Source organism: Idiotropiscis lumnitzeri, chromosome 9 (genome assembly GCF_059441095.1).
Source record: "Idiotropiscis lumnitzeri isolate Australia: NSW breed Sydney's pygmy pipehorse chromosome 9, RoL_Ilum_1.0, whole genome shotgun sequence".
Lineage (NCBI taxonomy): Eukaryota > Metazoa > Chordata > Actinopteri > Syngnathiformes > Syngnathidae > Idiotropiscis > Idiotropiscis lumnitzeri.
This window is the reverse complement of record NC_142399.1, coordinates 22,898,493-22,919,630: the sequence shown is the minus strand read 5'-3', so window position 1 is coordinate 22,919,630 and position 21,138 is coordinate 22,898,493. Positions and strand designations below refer to the sequence as shown.

The following is a 21,138-nucleotide window of genomic DNA, read 5'->3' as shown; positions in this document are numbered from 1 at the left end:
CACTCTATAGATTGACTGGCATCGCACCGCCCAACATCCGCCGCCTTGCAATCTCAAAGGCAGAGAGGGATAGGCAGCAAAAAGATCCACGCCATCCACTACATGGACACCAGGAGGAGCAGAGGCGCCTCGTGTCTAGGAAGAGCTTCGTCACTATCGACGGACTCGGCGCGACGACAGCCCCAAGCTTCCGACTCAGAACCTGGAGACGTACCGATAGCGACAACCCAAACGAGGCTCTACCCGACATCTGCGAGAGCCTGTCTGCGGGAAAAGACCTCCCAAGACGTCACTGGGCCACGCTCAACCGCGCACGAGCCAAGGTTGGCAAGACTGGGGATAACCTAGTCAAGTGGGGCCTCAAGAACAGCGCTGACTGCCCGTGCGGAAACCCCAACCAAATGATGGCCCACATTCTCCAGGATTGTCGCCTGAGCAGCCCGTGCACAGACAATGACCTTAAGCTAGCAAATAACACCGCTCGTCAATGGCTATCAGTATGGAGCGATAAGATATGATGATGACCTCCAGTATATGGAAATGAAACAGTCATGAGTTACAGTGTTTTGACGTAACACCACATTTTGTTTTCGTCACATAGAGAGCACCGACATCCCACTTGACGATGTGCCCCCTCAACCACCAGTAGAAACTGTATCAACATGTGACATATTGATTTGTTATTCTAGAATTGAAATGTATTTATTTTTTTGTGACCTTTATATAGTTGACTGGCTGGTTTGGCCTCTGCTCCATTCGGGGCCCTGATGTAATTTGGAAACATATGTGGAACATGCCTAGAAACAAGACAAATACAATTTTTTACAATGTTGAGTAAATTGCAGCTGTATTAAAACGAACATTGATAGACTCACAAACATATATGATTTTTCTACGCAAACCTACACTAGCTTAGTGCGATTGCCCAGCAGAAGAGAAGCTAGATCGGCCCTCACAGGGTTTCCAGGTTCCAGGTCAATTGAATGTTTGTCAAACGTGTGCTCCACTGTCCCTCCTTTTCCTAGGTCCCTGTTAGGGGGAAAATTCAAAGATTAATCAGTGGAAAAAAGGGAAAGTCTAAGAAAGGTAATTACAATTTAAAAAACTAAAGCTTAAACATATTCAATATATCCTGTCCTATTTATTAAGTTATGTCCAAGGTATGGTGTATTTTTGCCTTTGATAACGAAAAAAAAGGCAATGATACGCTCAGTAGTACTAATTGATGCACTACACATACTGCAGTATCTCCGACAATCATGAAAACACCCACACAGAATAAAAACAAATCAGCTGCAGAAACTTGTTCTCAAATGTTTTTGGTCCACGGGGCCAACTTTTCTAGGTCCCTTCTTAATCACAATTATGATCAAACATAACTACCATGTGTACCCTTGAATGCCACATGAATTAAGATTTTTTGATGTTTCAACCTAAATATTCTTTACCACTGCACAAGAAATGAACTTAACCATAATTAAACAATGCAATGTATATTCATGCATGCAGGGATGTCCTATTTGTGTGACACCGTACAACACAGTCATATCTCAGCATTTAATTGGCCCTAAGTAAAGGTAATTTTATGACACAGTATTCATTTCATCGTTCAGCTGTTCACCATATGTTGGTATGCACTTTTTCAAAAGGATACAATGCATGCATACAATCATTTATTGCAAATCCTTTTGTGAATCCCCAAGAAATGCCAGGCAGACAGGCCCGCCTTTATCAGCGGGCTGACCTGGCCCTGAGCCAAGGGGATTACGGATGTCAAGGGCCTACCAGAATAAAAAAATAAAAAATTCAGGCAATTGCCATGAGTTGACTAACCCACAGGTGATTCTGTGCAGTGCTGTGGCTAAAGAGAGTATATAATTTCATTTTGTTGAAATTTCTGTCATTCACTTGCTGCTGCAGTACACGAACATGGCTTGAGGGGGCCTATCTAAAGGCGTTGAATTCCACATTATTCTGTCATTTGTTTATTCGTCAGTCAATCAAATTGTATCTGCGGACCAATCACACACTCGCACGAGATACTATGGTACTTTTCAGCCAATCCCGATGGAGAGGAAGTTCCCATTATAAAGGAGGCATCACATGATTGATCCTTGCACGCATTTGTTTACGCAGTCATGCTGGCGGGATAGTAGCAGAGGGCCTGAATCATGTACAATAGACTATCAGTAACTATTGCAATGACAGAAGTGGAGATTAACATGCACCTATGTATGCTCACGTGGGCAATGACAGTGAGACCTTGAGGGGTGTGATTGGGAGGGGTGAGATTGGGAAGAATAGCCCTTCCTTTGTTACTTGACTTATGTGCTCATCATGCATTGTCCATAACAAACACTTTGTTCAAACATAACGGCGTCCAGATGTGCACTTGGCACCAGGACACCCTGGGCCATAGTTCAATAATCACCTTTGTAGTTATATTGTCGGATTTGCAGCCACTTGTTTTGGATACTTCGGTGAAGAGAGGGGACGAGATGTCAACTAATCACCACCTGGTGGTGTGTTGGCTCCGATGGTGGGGGAAGATGCCGGTCCGGCCCTGCAGACCCAAACGTATTGTGAGGGTTTGCTGGAAACATCTAGCAGAATTCCCTGTCAAATAGACCTTCAATTCCCACCTCGGGCAGAACTTTACCCACATCCCGGGAGAAGCGTTGAGTCGTTGGGCATTGAGTTTGAGTGGACCATGTTGCGTAGCTGCATTGTTGCCATGCCTGACTAGTCAGTGCCTGTCGAGTTGGCAACCCCCGAACCTGTTGGTGAACATCAGCATTGAGGGTTGCTGTCAAGCTGAACAAAGAATCCTATTGGGCCTTTTTGGCATGTGGGACTCCGGAGGCAGTTTATGGGTACTGACTGGTCAACCAGAATGGAGCCTTTGTGGTCATTGAGGCAAAAACTCGGCGCAAGAGGAGTTCCGCGAGGCCTTGGAGAATGACTTCTGGACGGCTTCCATGAAATTGTGGTCCACCATCCGGCGTCTCAGGAGGGGCAAGCATTGCACTGTCAACTATAAAGTGGTGATAGCTGATATGTGATATGCTGCGGACCTCAGCACGGGACATCGTGAATTGGTTGAAAGAATACTTTGAAGACCTCCTCAATTCCACTGACATGCCTTCCCATGAGGAAGCAGAAACTGGGGTCTCCGAGGCAGGCTTTCCTATCTCTACGGTTGTGGTCAGCGAGGTGGTTAAAGAGGTCCTCTGTGGCAAGGCCCTATGGCTGGATGAAATCCGCGCAGAGTTCCTAAAGGCTCTGCATGTTATGGGCGTTTCCTTGTTGAAACGCCGTTGCAAAATTGCATAGACATTGAGGACAGTGCCTCTGGATTCGTGGACCGGGATGGTGGTTCTCCTTTTTAAGCGGAGGACAGTGGGGTGTGTTCCAACTTTAGGAGGATCACACTCACGTTGCCGGCAGTAAGTCAGATTCGTTTCCAGTGAGGGTTGGACACCCCCATGGTTGCCCTTTCTCAACATTTCTGTTCAGAACTTATATGGATAGAATTTGTAGCTGAGGTGTAAATGTATCCATAATTGTGCATAGAGTTCATTGATTTGTTTCATTGCTAGCCATAATAATCAATTACATGTATAGTTAAAATCAGCAGTTTAGTCATTTACAAATGAGTATTTGCATTTAATTATGTACATAGTCTCACATTGTTTTGGAGGACACACACTTGCCTTCTGTTTCCGGTAATATAATTCCTGGATTTTTTGCTCTGCCCAGACGTGGAAGGACGTTCAACTGGTTTGACCTTAAGGTCACTTCAGTCAACATATTTATTATTTAAGAACAGAGACAAGGAGGACAAAAGATCACCTCGCAAAATACAACCCTTCAATTCCCTCTTTTAGGACAGCAGCCAACAAGGATTTTTTTTTTAATGGATATTGATTTCACAATGTGAAAATGTTAGTTAGTTGTGTAGCCATGCATATATGTTCTTATTAATGTAACTGGTTCAAATTGTATTATTTGTGTACAGTTTTCACGGTTCGATGGAGATTCGATGGCTTCATTAAACCTGTATGAAGGAAACTACTTGTGTTTGTCCTGCCTGCGGGGGGACACAAGGTGTTGTGGGTTCTGGTTTGGTGATCTCAGTATTGCATCACTGCTTTTTGCAAATTATGTTGTGATGTTGGCTTCTTCAAGCTGTGATATTCAACTTTCACTGGAGCGGTTTGCAGGCGAGTGTGAATAGGTCGCGATGAAATTGAGCATCTTCAATTCGGACACCATGTGGTGTGCTCTCTCTCGGTCAGGGATGACATTCTACACCAAGTGGAGGAGTTTAAGTACTTTGGGGTCTTATTCATGAGTGAGGGGAGGATAGAGCGGGAGATCGATAGGCGGATTCGCGCAGTCTCTCCAGTTATGCAAACTCTGTGTTGGGCTGTTGTGAAGATTTACCGGTCGATCTACATTCCTACCCTCACCTAAGGTCACGAGCTGCGGGTGGTGACTGAAAGAACAAGGTCCTGCTTGCAAGCGACCGAAATGAGTTTCCTGTGCAGGGTGACCGGGCTCTCTCCCTTAGTGATAAGGTGAGAAACTCAGTCATCCTGGAGAGGCTCAAAGTCGAGCCGCTGCTTTTCCGCATTGAGAGGAGCCAGATGAGGTGGTTCTTCTTCATCTTGTCAGGATGCAGGATGAAGTGTTCCAGGTCTGTCCCACTGGGTGGAAGCCCCTATGACAACTCGGGATACGGTGTAGAGACTATGTCGCCCAGCTGGCTTGGGAACGCCCCGGGATCCCCCGGAGTAGCTGGTCAATGTGGCTGGGGATAGGGAAGTCTGGGCTTTCCTGCTTATGCTGCTGGCCCATGATCCGACCTCGGATAAGCGGAAGAAAATGGATGATACTTTAAAATCCTGGAACAAAGCCTGTCTGGGGACAAATTTAGTATGATAAAGGTAATAAAACTACAATAAAATACAAAAGCACATCAAATTTAGGTTGAAGAAGTGTGTTTCCCCCTCACAAAATTTAATGGCCCTCTGTAATTTCTTTCTGCAGCCACATCTGGAATAGGGGGCGACAAACTTTTTTTTGGTCTTTTTTTTTTTTTTTTTGAATAGATGACCTCTTAAATGGGAGCAGTCGGGGAGTGGAAGTTCTTTTGAATGGCAGCAGGACGGAATGGGGGCCATTGCAGAATTATAATTTTTTTCACTATGGATCTGGGATGGGACAGTACAGGATTTTTTTTCTGTGGAATTGGGTTGGGACAGGAGTGAAAATCCACTCCCGTATAACCCTCTCGTCCATAGCTTGGCGTCGCAAGCTGAATGTCTGCTGCGCTCCATGCTTACTGAGTCCCGCACAAAAGCCCTTGTACCCGTGGCCACTCTGATGTGAATTTATATAGCATTAGGGTTGACTCATTGATTCTCATAGCATTTGCCATCCCTGCATTTTGCCACATAAATGCCAGCCCATTCCGCGCCTAGGCTATGCCAACATGTCCCGTCCATTCACATAGGTCACCAATTTTGGTTTCAAAATGGCAAATTTTGCAGAAAGGTGAGCAATTTTATTAGCTGCAATGCGTGACCTTCCTCCATAAAAAGCACATCCTGTGACGGTTCGGGTCGGGGAGGAGGGCGTGGCAGTCTCGGATTGTTTGCAGGTTCGCGATCCGTCCAGCCAGGCCCTCCTCCGGAGAAAGTGGGCGTCGGCTCCGGCGCACCTGCAGCTCGTTGCCGGCAATCAGCACGCAGCATAAAGACCAGCCACGCCAGGAGCTCGACGCCGGATTATCTCGTCACCTCACGTGGTACTGGCTCATATCACGCTTCGCTCCCCGATCGCCCGACTCCTCGTGCTCTCGTGCCTGCCTGACCCCTGCTCTCTCTGTTTCCCCGTCTAGCCGACCTGAACCCGTCCGGACCCGCTCAGCCCGCCACCGCCTCCGAGATCCTGCCCGGCACGCATCCCGCCAGCGCTCTCCGCTCCGCCGTGCCTCCCGCTACTCCGCCAGCTCGACTTCGCCTCCCGGCGCATCCCCTTCCGACGCACCCTCGCCCGCGCTTCCCGGCGCCCTCCGCTCCGACGCGCACCCATCCGTGCCTTCCGGTGACTGCCACTCCGACGCCTGCACGTCGACTCCTCCCGGCGTTCGCCGCGCCGACGCCCGCCTGGTGGTGGTTCCCTCCGGGCTTGCCGCCCAGCCTTCTTCCGCAATAAACCCTGTCTCAAACTCACCTGTCGCTTTTGGGTCCTCCTTCCCTCACACACGGTTCGACGAACCACGACAGTATAATCCGGCCAAGTCAATGGACCCCGCGACCTCGGACCCCCTGGGAGATGCGCTCGCCCACCAGGGCAGCGTGCTCGAGCGCCACGAGCGGATGCTGCAGGAGTTTCCGGGCCCCCTCCAGGCCATCCATCGCCAGCTCACGCACCTCTCGAACCAGGTGGGTTCGCTCGCCCCCCCCCCCCCCCAACCTCCCCAGGGACGCGACCCCGGCTCCTCCGTCCGCCGCGCTGCCTTACGCGGGCGGGCGGGAGCCCCACGTTCCTACCCCCGAACCCTACTCCGGGGACTTGGGCTCGTGTAGCCAGTTTCTGCTCAGCACTTCCCTGGTCTTCGACCTTCAGCCCCACAGCTACGCTACCGAGCGAGCCAAGATCGCTTACACGATCAACTTGCTCCGCGGCCGCGCCGCCAAATGGGCGACCGCACTATGGGAGGCGGCGTCGCCGGTGATGTCCACCTACGCGGAATTCAGCCAGGAACTACGCCGCGTCTTCGACCACCCGGTGCAAGGGCGCGAGGCGTCCCGCCGACTCCTTTCCCTCCGACAAGGTTCCCGTTCCGCTGCCGACTTCTCCGTTGAATTCCGCATCCTGGCCCACGAGAGCCGCTGGAACGAGCCGGCTCTCCGCGAGGTGTTTCTAAACGGGCTGACCGACGCCCTCAAGGACGAGCTGGCCGTCCGCGACGAGACAACGACCCTCGAGGAGTTAATCGCCCTGGCCATCAAGGTGGACCACCGGCTTCGGGACCGGCAGGTCGATCGGTACCGACGCCCATCCAGAGTCGCCGTCCGCGCAGCGATCCCCCGCACCGAGGTCCGCTCGCCGTCGCCAGTCCAGCCCCCGACCTGCGCGGAGGAACCCATGCAGGTGGGGAGGACCACCCTGGACCCCCTGGAGCGCCAGCGCCGCCGGTCCCACCAGCTCTGCCTGTACTGCGGCCTCCCCGGCCACTTCCTGGCCCATTGCCCCAGCAAACCAAAAGAGCAGGCTCGTCGTTGACGGAGAGCCCAACGCCGAGCCTGCTGGTATCCGCCTCTGGCTCTTCCTCCCGGATGTCTATCTCCGCCCGGCTGCTGGGTCAACACACCCCCCTCTCGGTCACCGCGCTGGTCGACTCGGGGGCCGACGGCAGCTTTTTGGACCTGACCCTAGCCCGCCAGCTCGGCATCACCGTGGAGCCCATTCCATCCCCCCGGCGGGTGGTCGCGCTGGACGGGCACCTCATCGCCCGGGTCTCCCAACAGACCACTCCCCTGACCCTCATAGTCTCTGGTAACCACCGGGAGTCCATCAGGCTGTTCCTGATTCACTCCCCCCAGGTCCCTTAGGGTTCCCCTGGCTCCAGACCCACAACCCCGCCATCGATTGGAGGAAGTGCGTGTTGACCGGATGGAGTGAATTCTGCCACTCCCACTGCCTGCGCTCAGCGGATCCGGCCCCTTCCTCTACTCCACCCGCCCCCCCTCCGCCTGACGTCTCCACCGTCCCCCCGGAGTACCACGACCTGGCGCAGGTCTTCAGTAAGGACCTCGCCCGCACCCTCCCCCCCCATCGGCCCTACGACTGCGCCATCGACCTCCTCCCGGGGGCCCCCCTGCCCAACACCCGCCTATACAATATCTCCAGGCCAGAGAAAGAGTCCATGGAAACATACATCCGCGAGTTGCTCGCGGCCGGGCTCATTCGTCCCTCGTCTTCCCCCCTGGGCGCGGGGTTTTTCTTCGTTAAAAAGAAGGACGCCTCGCTCTGCCCCTGCATCGATTTCAAACCCTTAAACCAGATTACGGTGAAGAACAAGTCCTCGCTTCCCCTCATCGACCCCTCGTTCGAACCTCTGTGTGAGGCCCAGGTCTTCTCCAAACTGGACTTACGAAACGCATACCACCTGGTCCGCATCAGGGAGGGGGACGAGTGGAAGACGGCGTTCAACACACCATTGGGACACTTCGAATACCTGGTGATGCCCTTCGGCCTTACCAACGCCCCCGCCGTCTTCCAGGCCCTAATGACGGATATCTTCCGCGACATGCTCAACCGGTTCGTATTCATATATCTTGACGACATTCTCATATTCTCCCGTTCTCTCTCAGATCACCGCCGACATGTCCGACTGGTCCTCCAGCGCCTCCTGGAAAATCGCCTCTATGTGAAACCCGAAAAGTGCGAGTTCCACGTCTCGTCCGTACCCTTCCTGGGTTACATCATCGCCCGGGGGCAACTTCGTCCCGACCCGGCCAAAATCCAGGCCGTAGCGGAGTGGCCCCAGCCCACCACCCGGAAGGAGCTCCAACGCTTCCTTGGATTTGCGAACTTCTACCGCCGCTTCATCCGGGACTATAGTAAGGTCGCCAGTCCACTCACCGCGCTTACCTCCACAGCCACCACGTTCCAGTGGACCCAGGCGGCTTCCCAGGCCTTCACCCGCCTAAAGGGGGCCTTCACCAGCGCCCCAGTACTCCGGCACCCAGACCCCTCGCTCCAGTTCATCGTGGAGGTGGACGCCTCCGACACCGGGGCGGGGGCCGTCCTCTCTCAGCGGGATCCCGGTACCCAGGTAATCCACCCATGCGCATTTTTCTCCAGGCGCCTGTCCCCCGCTGAGAGAAACTACGATGTGGGCAACCGGGAACTCCTCGCGGTGGTATGGGCTCTCCAGGAGTGGCGGCACTGGCTCGAAGGCACCTCGACCCCCTTCGTGGTCTGGACAGACCACAAGAACTTGGCCTACCTGCAGTCCGCCAAGAGGCTGAACCCCCGCCAGGCGCGCTGGAACCTGTTTTTGAGCCGTTTCAACTTCACCCTCTCCTTCCGACCCGGCTCAAACAACGGTAAGGCGGACGCCCTCTCACGTCAGTTCTCGCCCCCCGCCAGCCCTGACGCTCCGGAGCCCATTCTTCCCTCCTCCTGCCTACTGGGAGCGGCCACCTGGGACATCGAGCAGGTCGTCCGTGACGCTCAGGAGCAGCAACCCGACCCGCGCCCAGTCCCTTCCGACCGCCTGTTCGTTCCCGACGCAGCGCGGTCCCAGGTACTTCAATGGGGCCACTCATCCTCACTCACTTGCCACCCGGGCGTGGCACGCACGCTTCGTTTCCTCCAGCAGCGCTTCTGGTGGCCCCGGATGGCGAAGGACACCCGGGAGTTCGTGCGGGCCTGCTCCGTCTGCGCCCGCGGGAAGGCCTCCCACGCGGTCCCGGCCGGCCTCCTCCAGCCCCTGCCCATCCCGAGCCGTCCCTGGTCCCACGTCGCTCTGGACTTCGTCACTGGCCTCCCTCCTTCAAACGGACACACCGTCATCCTCACCCTGATCGACCGCTTTTCCAAGTGCGTCCATTACGTCCCCCTGCCCAAGCTGCCCACCGCACTGGAAACAGCCAAACTCATCACACAACACATTTTCCGACCCCACGGCATCCCAGAGGACATCGTGTCCGACCGGGGCCCCCAATTCGCCTCTCAAGTTTGGCAGGAATTCTGCAAGGCAGTCGGGGCCACCGCCAGTCTCTCTTCGGGCTACCACCCCCAATCCAACGGCCAGACGGAACGGGCGAACCAAGACCTGGAAGCCGCCCTCCGATGCGTGGTGGCCCGCAACCCGGACTCCTGAAGCGACGCGCTACCCTGGCTCGAGTACGCCCACAACTCCCTCTCCACCACGGCCACAGGTATGTCTCCCTTTATGGCTTGTTTTGGATACCAACCGCCTCTGTTCAAAGATCAGGAGCATACCGTGGCCATCCCGTCCGTCGAGGAGCACCTCCGCCGGATCCGAGGGGTCTGGGCCGAGGTGAAGGCCGCACTCACCCGGACGGCCCAGAGGACCAAGCGACTGGCCAATCGTCACCGATCCCCAGCCCCGGACTACCTGCCTGGTCAGATGGTGTGGCTCTCCTCACGCGACCTCCCCCTCCAAGTCGAATCACGTAAGCTGGCTCCTCGTTTCATCGGTCCGTTTCCCATAGAGAAGATCATCAACCCGTGCTCCGTCCGACTTAAGCTTCCCGACTCCCTTAAAATTCACCCTACCTTCCATGTCTCCCTCCTCAAACCGGTATCCTCTAGCCCCCTGAGCCCTCCGACTTTAGCCCCCCCACCCCCTCTGATGATAGACGACCACCCGGCGTATACGGTCGCTAAGGTCCTGGATGTACGGCGTCGGGGCAGGGGGTACCAGTACCTCGTCGACTGGGAGGGCTACGGTCCGGAAGAGCGCTCCTGGATCTCGCGTAAGCTCTTCCTGAACGACGCCCCCATCAGGGAATTTTACGCGCTCCACCCGGACAAGCCGGGTAGGACGCCAGGAGGCGTCCGTTAGGGGGGGGTACTGTGACGGTTCGGGTCGGGGAGGAGGGCGTGGCAGTCTCGGATTGTTTGCAGGTTCGCAATCCGTCCAGCCAGGCCCTCCTCCGGAGAAAGTGGGCGTCGGCTCCGGCGCACCTGCAGCTCGTTGCCGGCAATCAGCACGCAGCATAAAGACCAGCCACGCCAGGAGCTCGACGCCGGATTATCTCGTCACCTCACGTGGTACTGGCTCATGTCACACTTCGTTCCCCGATCGCCCGACTCCTCGTGCTCTCGTGCCTGCCTGACCCCTGCTCTCTCTGTTTCCCCGTCTAGCCGACCTGAACCCGTCCGGACCCGCTCAGCCCGCCACCGCCTCCGAGATCCTGCCCGGCACGCATCCCGCCAGCGCTCTCCGCTCCGCCGTGCCTCCCGCTACTCCGCCAGCTCGACTTCGCCTCCCGGCGCATCCCCTTCCGACGCACCCTCGCCCGCGCTTCCCGGCGCCCTCCGCTCCGACGCGCACCCATCCGTGCCTTCCGGTGACTGCCACTCCGACGCCTGCACGTCGACTCCTCCCGGCGTTCGCCGCGCCGACGCCCGCCTGGTGGTGGTTCCCTCCGGGCTTGCCGCCCAGCCTCCTTCCGCAATAAACCCTGTCTCAAACTCACCTGTCGCTTTTGGGTCCTCCTTCCCTCACACACGGTTCGACGAACCACGACACATTTATAATTGCCAAGTCATTTTCATCTGAGCTGTGAGCCAATTTAGGTAAAAAGTAATGTTTTCTTGTCAAACGTATAGAGCCTTTCTCCCCATTGTGATTTGAAGACACGTCATAAAGATTTACTTCCTACGGCACCTCCAAAATGAGAATCCCTACATATTCCAGCTGTCAGGACCGCTTTATTATGACGAGGCGTAACAACAACAGTATATGGAGCATGCACACAAGAGAAAAATGGTCCATCTGCCTCGAGGCACCCATGCTACCTCCTGTTTTTTTTTTCTTCTTAATTTTTTCCAAATGATGGAATTCCTTCGCGGTAAATTAGGTCATTAAGCCCTGGTCGACAGCAAAAGGTAAATGTTCCAATACCTTTCCACGGGAGTTTGAAAAGACACAGAGGCAAACAGATTGTCTCAATAAAGTAAACAAAATCTACTGCAGGGGTGCCCAAGTCTGGTCCTCAAGTGCCCCTATTCAGCCTGCTTTAAGTTTATCCTGATTCCATTACACCCGATTCAAATGATCAGCTCATTAGCAAAAGCCTGGTAACAATCTGGATGATTTGAATCAGGTGTGGCAGTAAGGATGCATATAAAACAGGATGGATAGGAGATATCAAGTACCGGACTTGGGCACGCCTGACCTACTGTATAAAGTTTTGTAACAAGAAAAGAAAATATTTTACCTTTGGAAATTCCACGACAGACGCAATGTTAGATAAGAAGGACTTCTGAGCAGTTCTTTTACAAGTTCTTGTCTGCTGGGGGGACTTATTCTCCATACTGAGCCTGAACTGCCTTCAATCATGGCTGTAACAACATCTTCATAACCATAGAGAGATATAAACTGCATGGCCACCTAGAAAAAAAATAACGATTCTATAAGTGAATGACAAAATAAAACCCAATACAGTACTTAAAACAATATTTTAAGAATATGTGTGCACTTTTTCCAACGTGGAACACATTCAACTTTACAATTAGGACCTTTTTAGAATACAGTGTTAAAAATGATCTGTATATTCTTCGGGCCGCTTCTCGCTAGCGAATGGTTGTATACAGTCAGTTCTACTTTGAAGTGACTCAAAGCACTTCACAGTGTCACCTCATTCACCTGTTAATGACTCTGCATCAGTAAATCTGATCCTCAGTATCTTGCTCAAGGGCCACTCGACATGGTGATGGAGCATTGAGGACCTTTGGTTTGGGAGATGACAATTTCATCATCAGGAGTTAGGCACTCCCCCTACAGTGTAAAATGGCAATTGGCTTTTTTTAATGGCCTGGTGTCACACAATTCATTAGGTTGATTCATCATGCCATATTCACCAGGTGATGACTCAAAAATGTTGTTTGCCAAGATCAGTGGTGTGAAATACTCAATACTTTTTCTCTCTTCTACCCATACATTGCAGTATATTTGCATTCATGCCACAGATGCTCTTGACAGATTTGTCCAAATAACTATTGCTGTTCGATTAGCAAAAAAATATTAATTTCGATTAGTTTAGTAAAAATTGAAATCACAATTATTCAAACGATTGTTTTCTTTGGGGGGGGGGGGTACAATACAAAAAATGTATAAATGGGAAACAATATTCAGGCAAATCAATTCTATTTTGTCCTAAAAAAACATTTGCGAATTTGCAAATTCATAGATTTGAGTATGGTTTCCTTGTAAAAGAAAGTGCATTGACGTTTACTTGCTATACACTATTAAATAGCCACAGAACTGTTGTGACATTTAAGTAAACAATTTCAATACATCGCTCAAAATTAAACTCCGCCATGATTCTGTTTTGTTTCGCCCATGTCATGTTTCTGTTTTGCTTTGTCCAGCTGGAGTGGCGGCGTTTCGCTCCAGCGCTTCGTTCCGGGTAATGTCATCACTGGAGAGACGCACCCTCCAGCCACGCAAGTGTAACTGATCATCATAACTCATTATCAACGGACTATTTAAGGACACCATGACGACTACTCGTTGTCGGATGATTCCTCTTGCTCACGCTAATGTTACCAAGTTGCGAATTGCTTGACGTCTTGTTTTTTCGTCCCATGATTTATGATCTTTGTTCATCCGTAAGTAATTTCGTTCTTTATAGTTATTCATCTCGCTTGTGCTAATGTCGTGAATTGGTATTCCTCGTCCTTCCGAGGCAAGCGATTTTCGTTCCGTTTTTGCTGCTTGCCTTTTGCAAGCGTTTTTTGTGCGAATAGTTATTTTCCAGGTGTGTTTTTCCACCAGCGTCATTTGTTGTACTTTGTCGGTCTCGCGTGTGATTTAATTTTTGTAAAATATTTTTGGTGAAATTGATTTTCTATGTCTGCATTTCAAAGAATCCTGATCTTTTCCAGAAATTCTGGAAAAACCTAACCACCTCAAATATACTCATTATAGTATTAGACATTATAAAATTTTAACAATGTTCATGTTCAATGTTCATATATATATATATATATATATATATATATATATATCCATCCATCCATCTTCTGTACCGCTTCTCCTCACTAGGGTCGCGGGGGGTGCTGGAGCCTATCCCAGCTATCTTCGGGCAATAGGCGGTGGACACTCTGAATTGGTTGCCAGCCAATTGCAGAGCACAGAGAGACGAACAACCATCCGCGCTCACACTCATACCTAGGGGCAATTTAGAGTGTTTAATCGCCCTGCCATGCATGTTTTAGGAATGTGGGAGGAAACCGGAGTACCCAGAGGAAACTCACGCAGGCATGGGGAGAACATGCAAACTCCACACAGGATGGCCGGATTGAACCCACGCCTATAATTCTATCTATCTATCTATCTATCTATCTATATATATATATATATATATATATATATATATATATAAAATGTACAGTGGACCAGCTCTACGCCCTTGGCAAGGTCCTCAAAGGGGCTTGGGAATTCGCCCAACCAGTCTACTTGTGATTTGTGGACTTGGAGAAGACAATAGACCCAGTCCAACGGGGAGTTCTGGGGGGTGGGCTTCTGGAGCACAGGGTACCAAGCTCCTTAATACGGGCTTTCGGTCCCTGTTTTCTTTTTTTTACTAAGTTAATGCCCTGTTTTACACATGTGGCATTGAAAGTGTTTCACCCGATTAGATTAGTAACATGGAGAAGGGATGCTCCATTTTAATCTTCCAAGGCACTTTTTGCCTTTTGTGTTTTGCACCTTTGAAAAATAAAAATTGAAAAAGGAAGTGAACCACCTAAAAAACTGCCTCTGTTGCCTCTGTACTCACTATCCACTGCTCGTGCCTGTCTTGATCACAGTCCAGTTTGGTGGTCTCAGTATTACACATCTGCTTTTGCAAATTGTATTGTACTGTTGGCTTCTTAAAGCTGTGATCTCCAAACACCACAGGATTGGTTCACAGCCATGTGTCAAGTGGTTGGGATGAAAATCAGCACCTCCAAATCTTAGACCTCGGCCCTCAGTTTGAAAAGGAGTGCCTTCTCCAGGTCTGGGATGAGATCCCGCCCCAACTGGAAGAGTTTAAGTATCTTGGGGCCTTTTTCACAAGGGAGAGCAGGAGGGTGCGTGAGATCGACAGGCGGATCGATGCAGCGTCTGCTGTGATACAGACCCTGTATCTGTCTGTCGAGGTGAAGAAGGAGCTGAGCCGAAGGGCAAAGCTCTTGATTTACCAGTCGATCTACGTTCCTTCCCACACCTACGATCACGAGCAGTGGTTTGTGACCAACAGAACAAGATCCTGGCCCTAATGACTTTCCTTCGCAGAGTATCCAGGCTCTCTCTTGGAGATAGGGTGAGACGCTTCGTCAACTGAGAGTGAGTCAGAGTAGAGCCACGTTGAGAGGAGCCTGATGATGTGCCTCGGGCATCTGATTAGAATGCCTCCTGGATGCCTCTCTGGTGGAGAGCGTCCAGCAGCAGCCGGGGCGTTCGTGTTAGGATACAAGACTGCCAATTGGGCGTTCCTTTCAGCGTTTTGTCGACCAATTGAAAGATCCAGTTTCAGCAGAGGTGTTCCCAACACAACACATGGACGCACTGTAGGCCTTCGAGATTTTATCCATATTCTTGACTTCAGTGAAATGTATGCACCGAAAAATACGTGGGAAATTAACACAGCGTTATGTCAGTAAGTAAATAAGAGATCCTGCCCCCAGTGGAGAAGTTAAAGAATCTCTGAGTCTTGTTCATGAGTGAGGGCAGGATGGAGCGGGAGCTCGACAGTTGGATCGACTCAGCGTCTGCATTGATGCAGACTATATTGAAGCTCTCAATTTACTGGTTGATCTGCATTCTCACCCTCACCTATGGTCACGAACTTTAGGTCGTGACCGAAAGAATAAGATCCTGGACACCTCGCTGGTTCGGTATTCCAGGCATGTCCCACTTGCAGGAGTTCCCGGGGATGACAAAGACACGCTTGAGAGACGATGTCTCCCAGCTGGCGTGGCTAGGGAGTGGGAAATCTAGGCTTCCCAGCTGAAAGTGCTTCCTCTGCGACCCAAGACCAGACAAGCGGTAGATAATGGATGTTTGGATGGACAGATGCCGTTATTTTACTGTCTTTTGCTCAGGTGTTTGGACAGCAACTAGGCAAAGAAAGGCTGCTTTATATATTTAGTGCATTTCATACTAGTCTCTCTGCTTTATCTAATAAGTGTTTCAAGTCACTCGTAATCACACTTTTATTTGCGCTTGCGTTAAATACGAACTGAGCTGGAATTTGTTGTTTTTAATTTGTATTCTGTTGTTCTTCCCCCAGTGTGTTATCTTGTATATGTAGAGCACTTTGGAGATAAAAAGTTCAAGTCAAATTATTAAAAGTGCAAATAGTGATGGAATGCTTTGAAAGACCTGAATCCTCAGAATGTGAATGTGAAGAGCATATTTTTAAACCTGGATTTAAAAGCATTTGAACTTTACTGGTATGTTTTGAATTATTTATTCTCTCATTTTATACACTCTGATAATAAAGGATAGCAGAAGATCTGGGGACCGTATTTACAAATACAGCCAAAAAATGCTTTTTAAGAGTAATTTTGGGGAGGCATATTATATCAGGGTAGTGTTAGTCTCTGGAAATTAAAGTACACGTGATGTCTTTTTTCCATCCTAATAGATAAGCAAAAAATAAAAAATGCAAAGCTTTTTTTCACATTGTCATTATTATGCTGTGTGTAAAGTTTCGACGTGAAAAGAAATTCCCTTCCAAAAAATTCCATTTTGCGATTTGGCTGTAACATAAAATGAAAGTGAAACTGTGAATATTTTCTGTATGCAATGTATATCTCCTGTCCTCAGCATATTCTATTTATGTAAATAATTTGGCAAATAATTACGACGAAACTAAGGCTGGACCAACCGATAAAGTCCAGTGCAGAATAGATAATCAGCATTTTCCATTTTATATTTTCATTGTCTCTTGATCTGTGTAAAATATTTGGTTTGCATTGAAAACATTGTTATTGATGCTTTAGTAAAGAGTGGCTCACTCAAAGCACTCAATGATTTCAGACCTGGACCCCTGTTGTGAGGAAGACTTTAAAGGTCATCGACATAAAATATTATTGCATACATTTGTCAATGCATGACTTTGTTTCCTGAAATGTATCACTTGAGTTTTGTCATACTTTATCCTCATTCTCATTCTGTTGCACCAAAAATAGACAGTGGTCAACATTATCTGAAGGTCAGATCTTCTGCAATCAGCACTACATCATCTGCATACAACAAAATGCAGAGTTTCAAATCACCCATTTAATGCCCACATTAGCCTCTTTTACATTGCGTACTAAATCATATATATATATATATATATATACATATATATATATATATATATATATATATACATATATATATATATATATATTATATATATATATATATATATATATATATATATATGTATATATATATATATATATGTATATATACAGTGAACCCTCGCTACTTTGCGTTCACCTTTCGCGGGTTCAGTGCTTCGCGGGTCTAAAAAATATTCGGGGGTATTGTAGTTTCGCCGAGCGGCACGACGGGGCGCTGTAGCGATTAGACGGCCGGCGTGTTCCGAAGAAGAGCGTGGGCGAAGAGGAGAGTGGACGAAGAAGAGCACGTTCCCCCGGGCACGATTTGGGGCGACGTTTCGCGCGGTTCGGACCGTACCAGAGCTCCGGAGGAGGCCGGCCGGCGTGCGTGGCAGTTAAGCCGAAGAGGAGCACCTCCCGCCCGGGCACGGGCGGTGTCAAGCGGCCCCTAAGTTTAACCGAATGGAAGCTCCGGAGGAGGAGGGCATGCTCGCGTCACAGTTAAGCAGAAGAGGAGCACCTTCCCCGGGCACGGGCGGTGTCAAGCGGCCCCTAAGTTTAACCGATTGGAAGAGAGGAGGGCGGGCGTGTGTCACAGTTAAGCCGAAGAGGAGCACCTCTTCCGCCCGGGCATGAGCGGAGCGTGAGGCTGTCAGTTATGAATGAATAAATAAATAAATGAAGAATGCCACCTTTCATTTCACTGTCATGATCCGTGCCTGTCATGCCGTGTGTGTTTTTGTTTTCAGCTGTGTGGGCGTTCCTCCAGCGATCGTCTCGCGCCATGCCGTCAGCTGCTGCGAGACGCGACCACCAGCCCTGCACCGGATTCCCATTCACTCACTGATTACACTCACTATATAATCCACCTACACTGACTACCTGGCGTTGGATTGTTATCCTACTTGCTCATGCTCCCGTACTTCGATCGTTATCTTGTTCAAGTGTTTCTTGTTGTGTTTCGTTATCAGCTACAGCTCGGCTCGTTTTCTGTTCTCTTTTTCTGTCGATGATTGGTCTCCTCTTATCCTTCCGTGGTAAGCAATCTTTGTTAGTCATTCCTTGCCTTTTGCAAGCGTTTTTCATTCTATAGTTATTCCCTTTTCCTGGTGCGAGTGTTCCACCAGCGCTTTACGTTCTTTCCGCCGATAGATTGGTATTATATATATTATAGCCGATAGACCCTCATAGTCCTAGATTGTAATTGGATACTGACTATATTGTGATTATAATAAATATCTTTGTATCACCACCTTTTTTCCCGTGTCTGCGTTTGGAGAGTCCTGCTCAATCCTCCAGCTCTGCGTACCAGCACGTAAAAGTCGAAGTAATTAAATAAATACAAAAAGAAGTAATTGAATAAATACAAAAATAATGGCTGGGGAATAAAAAAATAATAAGTTTTAATAATAATTTTTTTTTTTTTTGTTGTAACATGAATTTCACTCTCTCTCTCTCTCTCTACCCGTATATATATATATATATATATATATATATATATATATATATTTTTTTTTTAATATATATTTTTTTTAAGCATTTTTGAAGGTGCGCCGCTACTTCGCGGATTTTCAGTTCTCGCGGGTGGTCTCGGTCCCCATTAACCGCGATAACCGAGGGTTCACTGTATATATATATATATATATATATATATATATATATATATATATATATATATATATATATATGTGTGTGTATATATTATATATATATATATATATATATATATATATATATATATATATATATATATATATATATATAGAAACACGTCACATTAGAAAATGTCTTGAGGAATGTTTCTTTCACTCAATTGTTTATCCTGTTGGGATTGTTTGTTTTCTGACATCAGATAATTGTCTTCCTGTAAACTTTATAATTAGCATAGAATGGTCAGGCATTTTACAACTTTGATGGGGTTCAAAACGGCTCTCAAGTAAAACTATGACCAAACGGAAGGGTGTAGAGTTCTTCCAATTTTATTTAATATATCAGTCCAAAATAATGCTCCGTACATACCATTTGTTGCTCTTCTCTGTAGCCAGCACAGGCTCACAATCCCCCAAAGTCACCGGATGGCCGCCTTTTAAACTCTAGGCCCCTCCCCTAAGCCAATTAACTCAAAACATGATTGTTCTCTTCTTCAGAACACACTTATATCATCACTAATAGTCATAATTGTAGAAATATCTTATCTAACCAGCCCTAATCTTGCTCCCTTAGACTGCCCAAAACAACAAAGAACATAATTAATTTGAAACCTGGTACTTCGCCATGACGTGCCAAAGATGTCACCCGCAGACATCCCGTGCATGACGCTACAATAACCGGAAGTAACCGCTGTGCTCAGTTTGACAGTGGCGTGTTATGAATGATAGGCGGATACTGGAGAAATGTTTGTGGACCACGACGACTATTGAAAGAAAGTTGGTTTGACCGACAAACTCTATGAGCACAGACAGAGTTGACAACGGAAAACGGCTTAATGGTATGTGTGTGTGTGCGCGCGTGCGGGTGTGTGGGGGTGTGTGTGTGTGTGTGTGTGCATGTATATGCGCGCGTGTTAGGTTGGAGGCAGCGATCTCCCCGGAGCACCTGATGGGGCCACTCCGTTGCACTATCCCCCTCCTCCCAAGGGTTGCCAAAGTCTTGGCAACCTGGATAGGTAGTCTGCTACGACGTTAGACTTTCCAGACCGGTGTCGGACCACAAATTTGAATGGCTGCAATGAAAGGTACCAGCGCGTCAGCCGGTCGTTGTGGTCCTTCATCGATCCATGCCAGGGCTCGATGGTCTGTCTCTAGATCAAACGCTCCGCCAAGCAAGTAGTACTTAAGACTCTGCAGAGCCCATTTGATGGCCAGTCCCTCTTTCTCTACCACCGAATACCTGGACTCTCGGGGTAACAGTTTGCGGATGAGGTACAATATGGGCTGCTCTGCTCCGGACTCACCCTGAGCCAGGACTGCCCCAAGACCGACCTCCGAGGCATCTACCTGCACAAGGAAGCAGCGGTCGAAATTAGGACTGGAGAAGAACATAGGAGAGTCTTTCGGGTTCCGAAGGCCGTTTCACACTCGTTCGTCCAGCTCACAGGGTTCCTCTGGTCTTTTGTGGTCAGCGCAGTGAGTGGGGCCGCTATTGTGGCAAACTGTGGCACAAACTTCCGATACCACCCCGCCAGGCCCAGGAAGGATCGCACCTCCTTTTTTTTGTCCGCGGACGAGGACACTTCTGGATTGCTTCAACCTTATCTACCTGAGGTCGTACCTCAACTCTTCCCAGATGATAACCAAGGTAACCAGTTTCCTGGCGAGCCCATTCACACTTGGACACATTCAAGGTCAGTCCTGCTACTCTGACCTTCTCCAGGATGGTCCCGAGGTGCTGGACGTGTTCCTCCCACATACCACTGAAAATTACCACATTGTCCAGGTAAGCTGCACTGAATGATTCGCAGCCCTGAAGAACTTTATCCATTAGGCGTTGAAAGGTTGCAGGAGCCCCATGCAAGCCAAAGGGCATGACTGTAACAGTCCCAGTGGTGTTCTAAACGCAGTGTAGGGACGGCTGGAGGCCTCTAATGGCACCTGCCAGTAGCCTTTGCACAAGTCCAGAGTGAAATGAAAGCAGCTGAGCCAATGCGGTCCAGGAGTTCATCAATCCTTGGCATTGGATAGGCATCGAACTCTGAAATGGAATTGACCATCCGAAAATCGATGCAGATGCGCAGCGACCTGTCCTTCTTAAAGACAATCACAACTGAACTACATCACTCCGACGGAGATGGCTCAATAACTCCAAGCTTCAGCATTGATTCCACCTCCTTCCTGAGCTGTGCCATGAGCCGTTGGGGAACACGGTAAGGATGCTGATGGATGGGATTGCGTTCCTTCAACCGAATCACATGCTCCATCATGGTGGTCCCGCCAGGCTCTGCCATGAAGAGAGACGGCATCTCCTGGAAGATCCTCAGAAGGTCAGCAGCCTGGTCGCGAGAAAGATGGGCCACAAGAGGTTCTGAGGCTTCGATTACTG

The 21,138-nt window shown here is 49.4% G+C and overlaps 1 protein-coding gene across 1 annotated transcript in view; it reads right to left on the bottom strand.

Moving 5' to 3' along the window:
* piezo1 (piezo type mechanosensitive ion channel component 1 (Er blood group)) overlaps positions 1-21,138 on the bottom strand; it is a 304,639-nt gene that overhangs the window by 17,782 nt on the left and 265,719 nt on the right. Inside the window, exons 49-51 of the mRNA XM_088304108.1 lie at positions 11,994-12,166; positions 907-1,029; positions 718-797 (exon numbers count right to left, since the gene is read on the bottom strand). Of these exons, the coding sequence (XP_088160234.1) occupies positions 718-797; positions 907-1,029; positions 11,994-12,166 (376 nt within the window). The remainder of the gene's footprint in view (positions 1-717; positions 798-906; positions 1,030-11,993; positions 12,167-21,138) is intronic.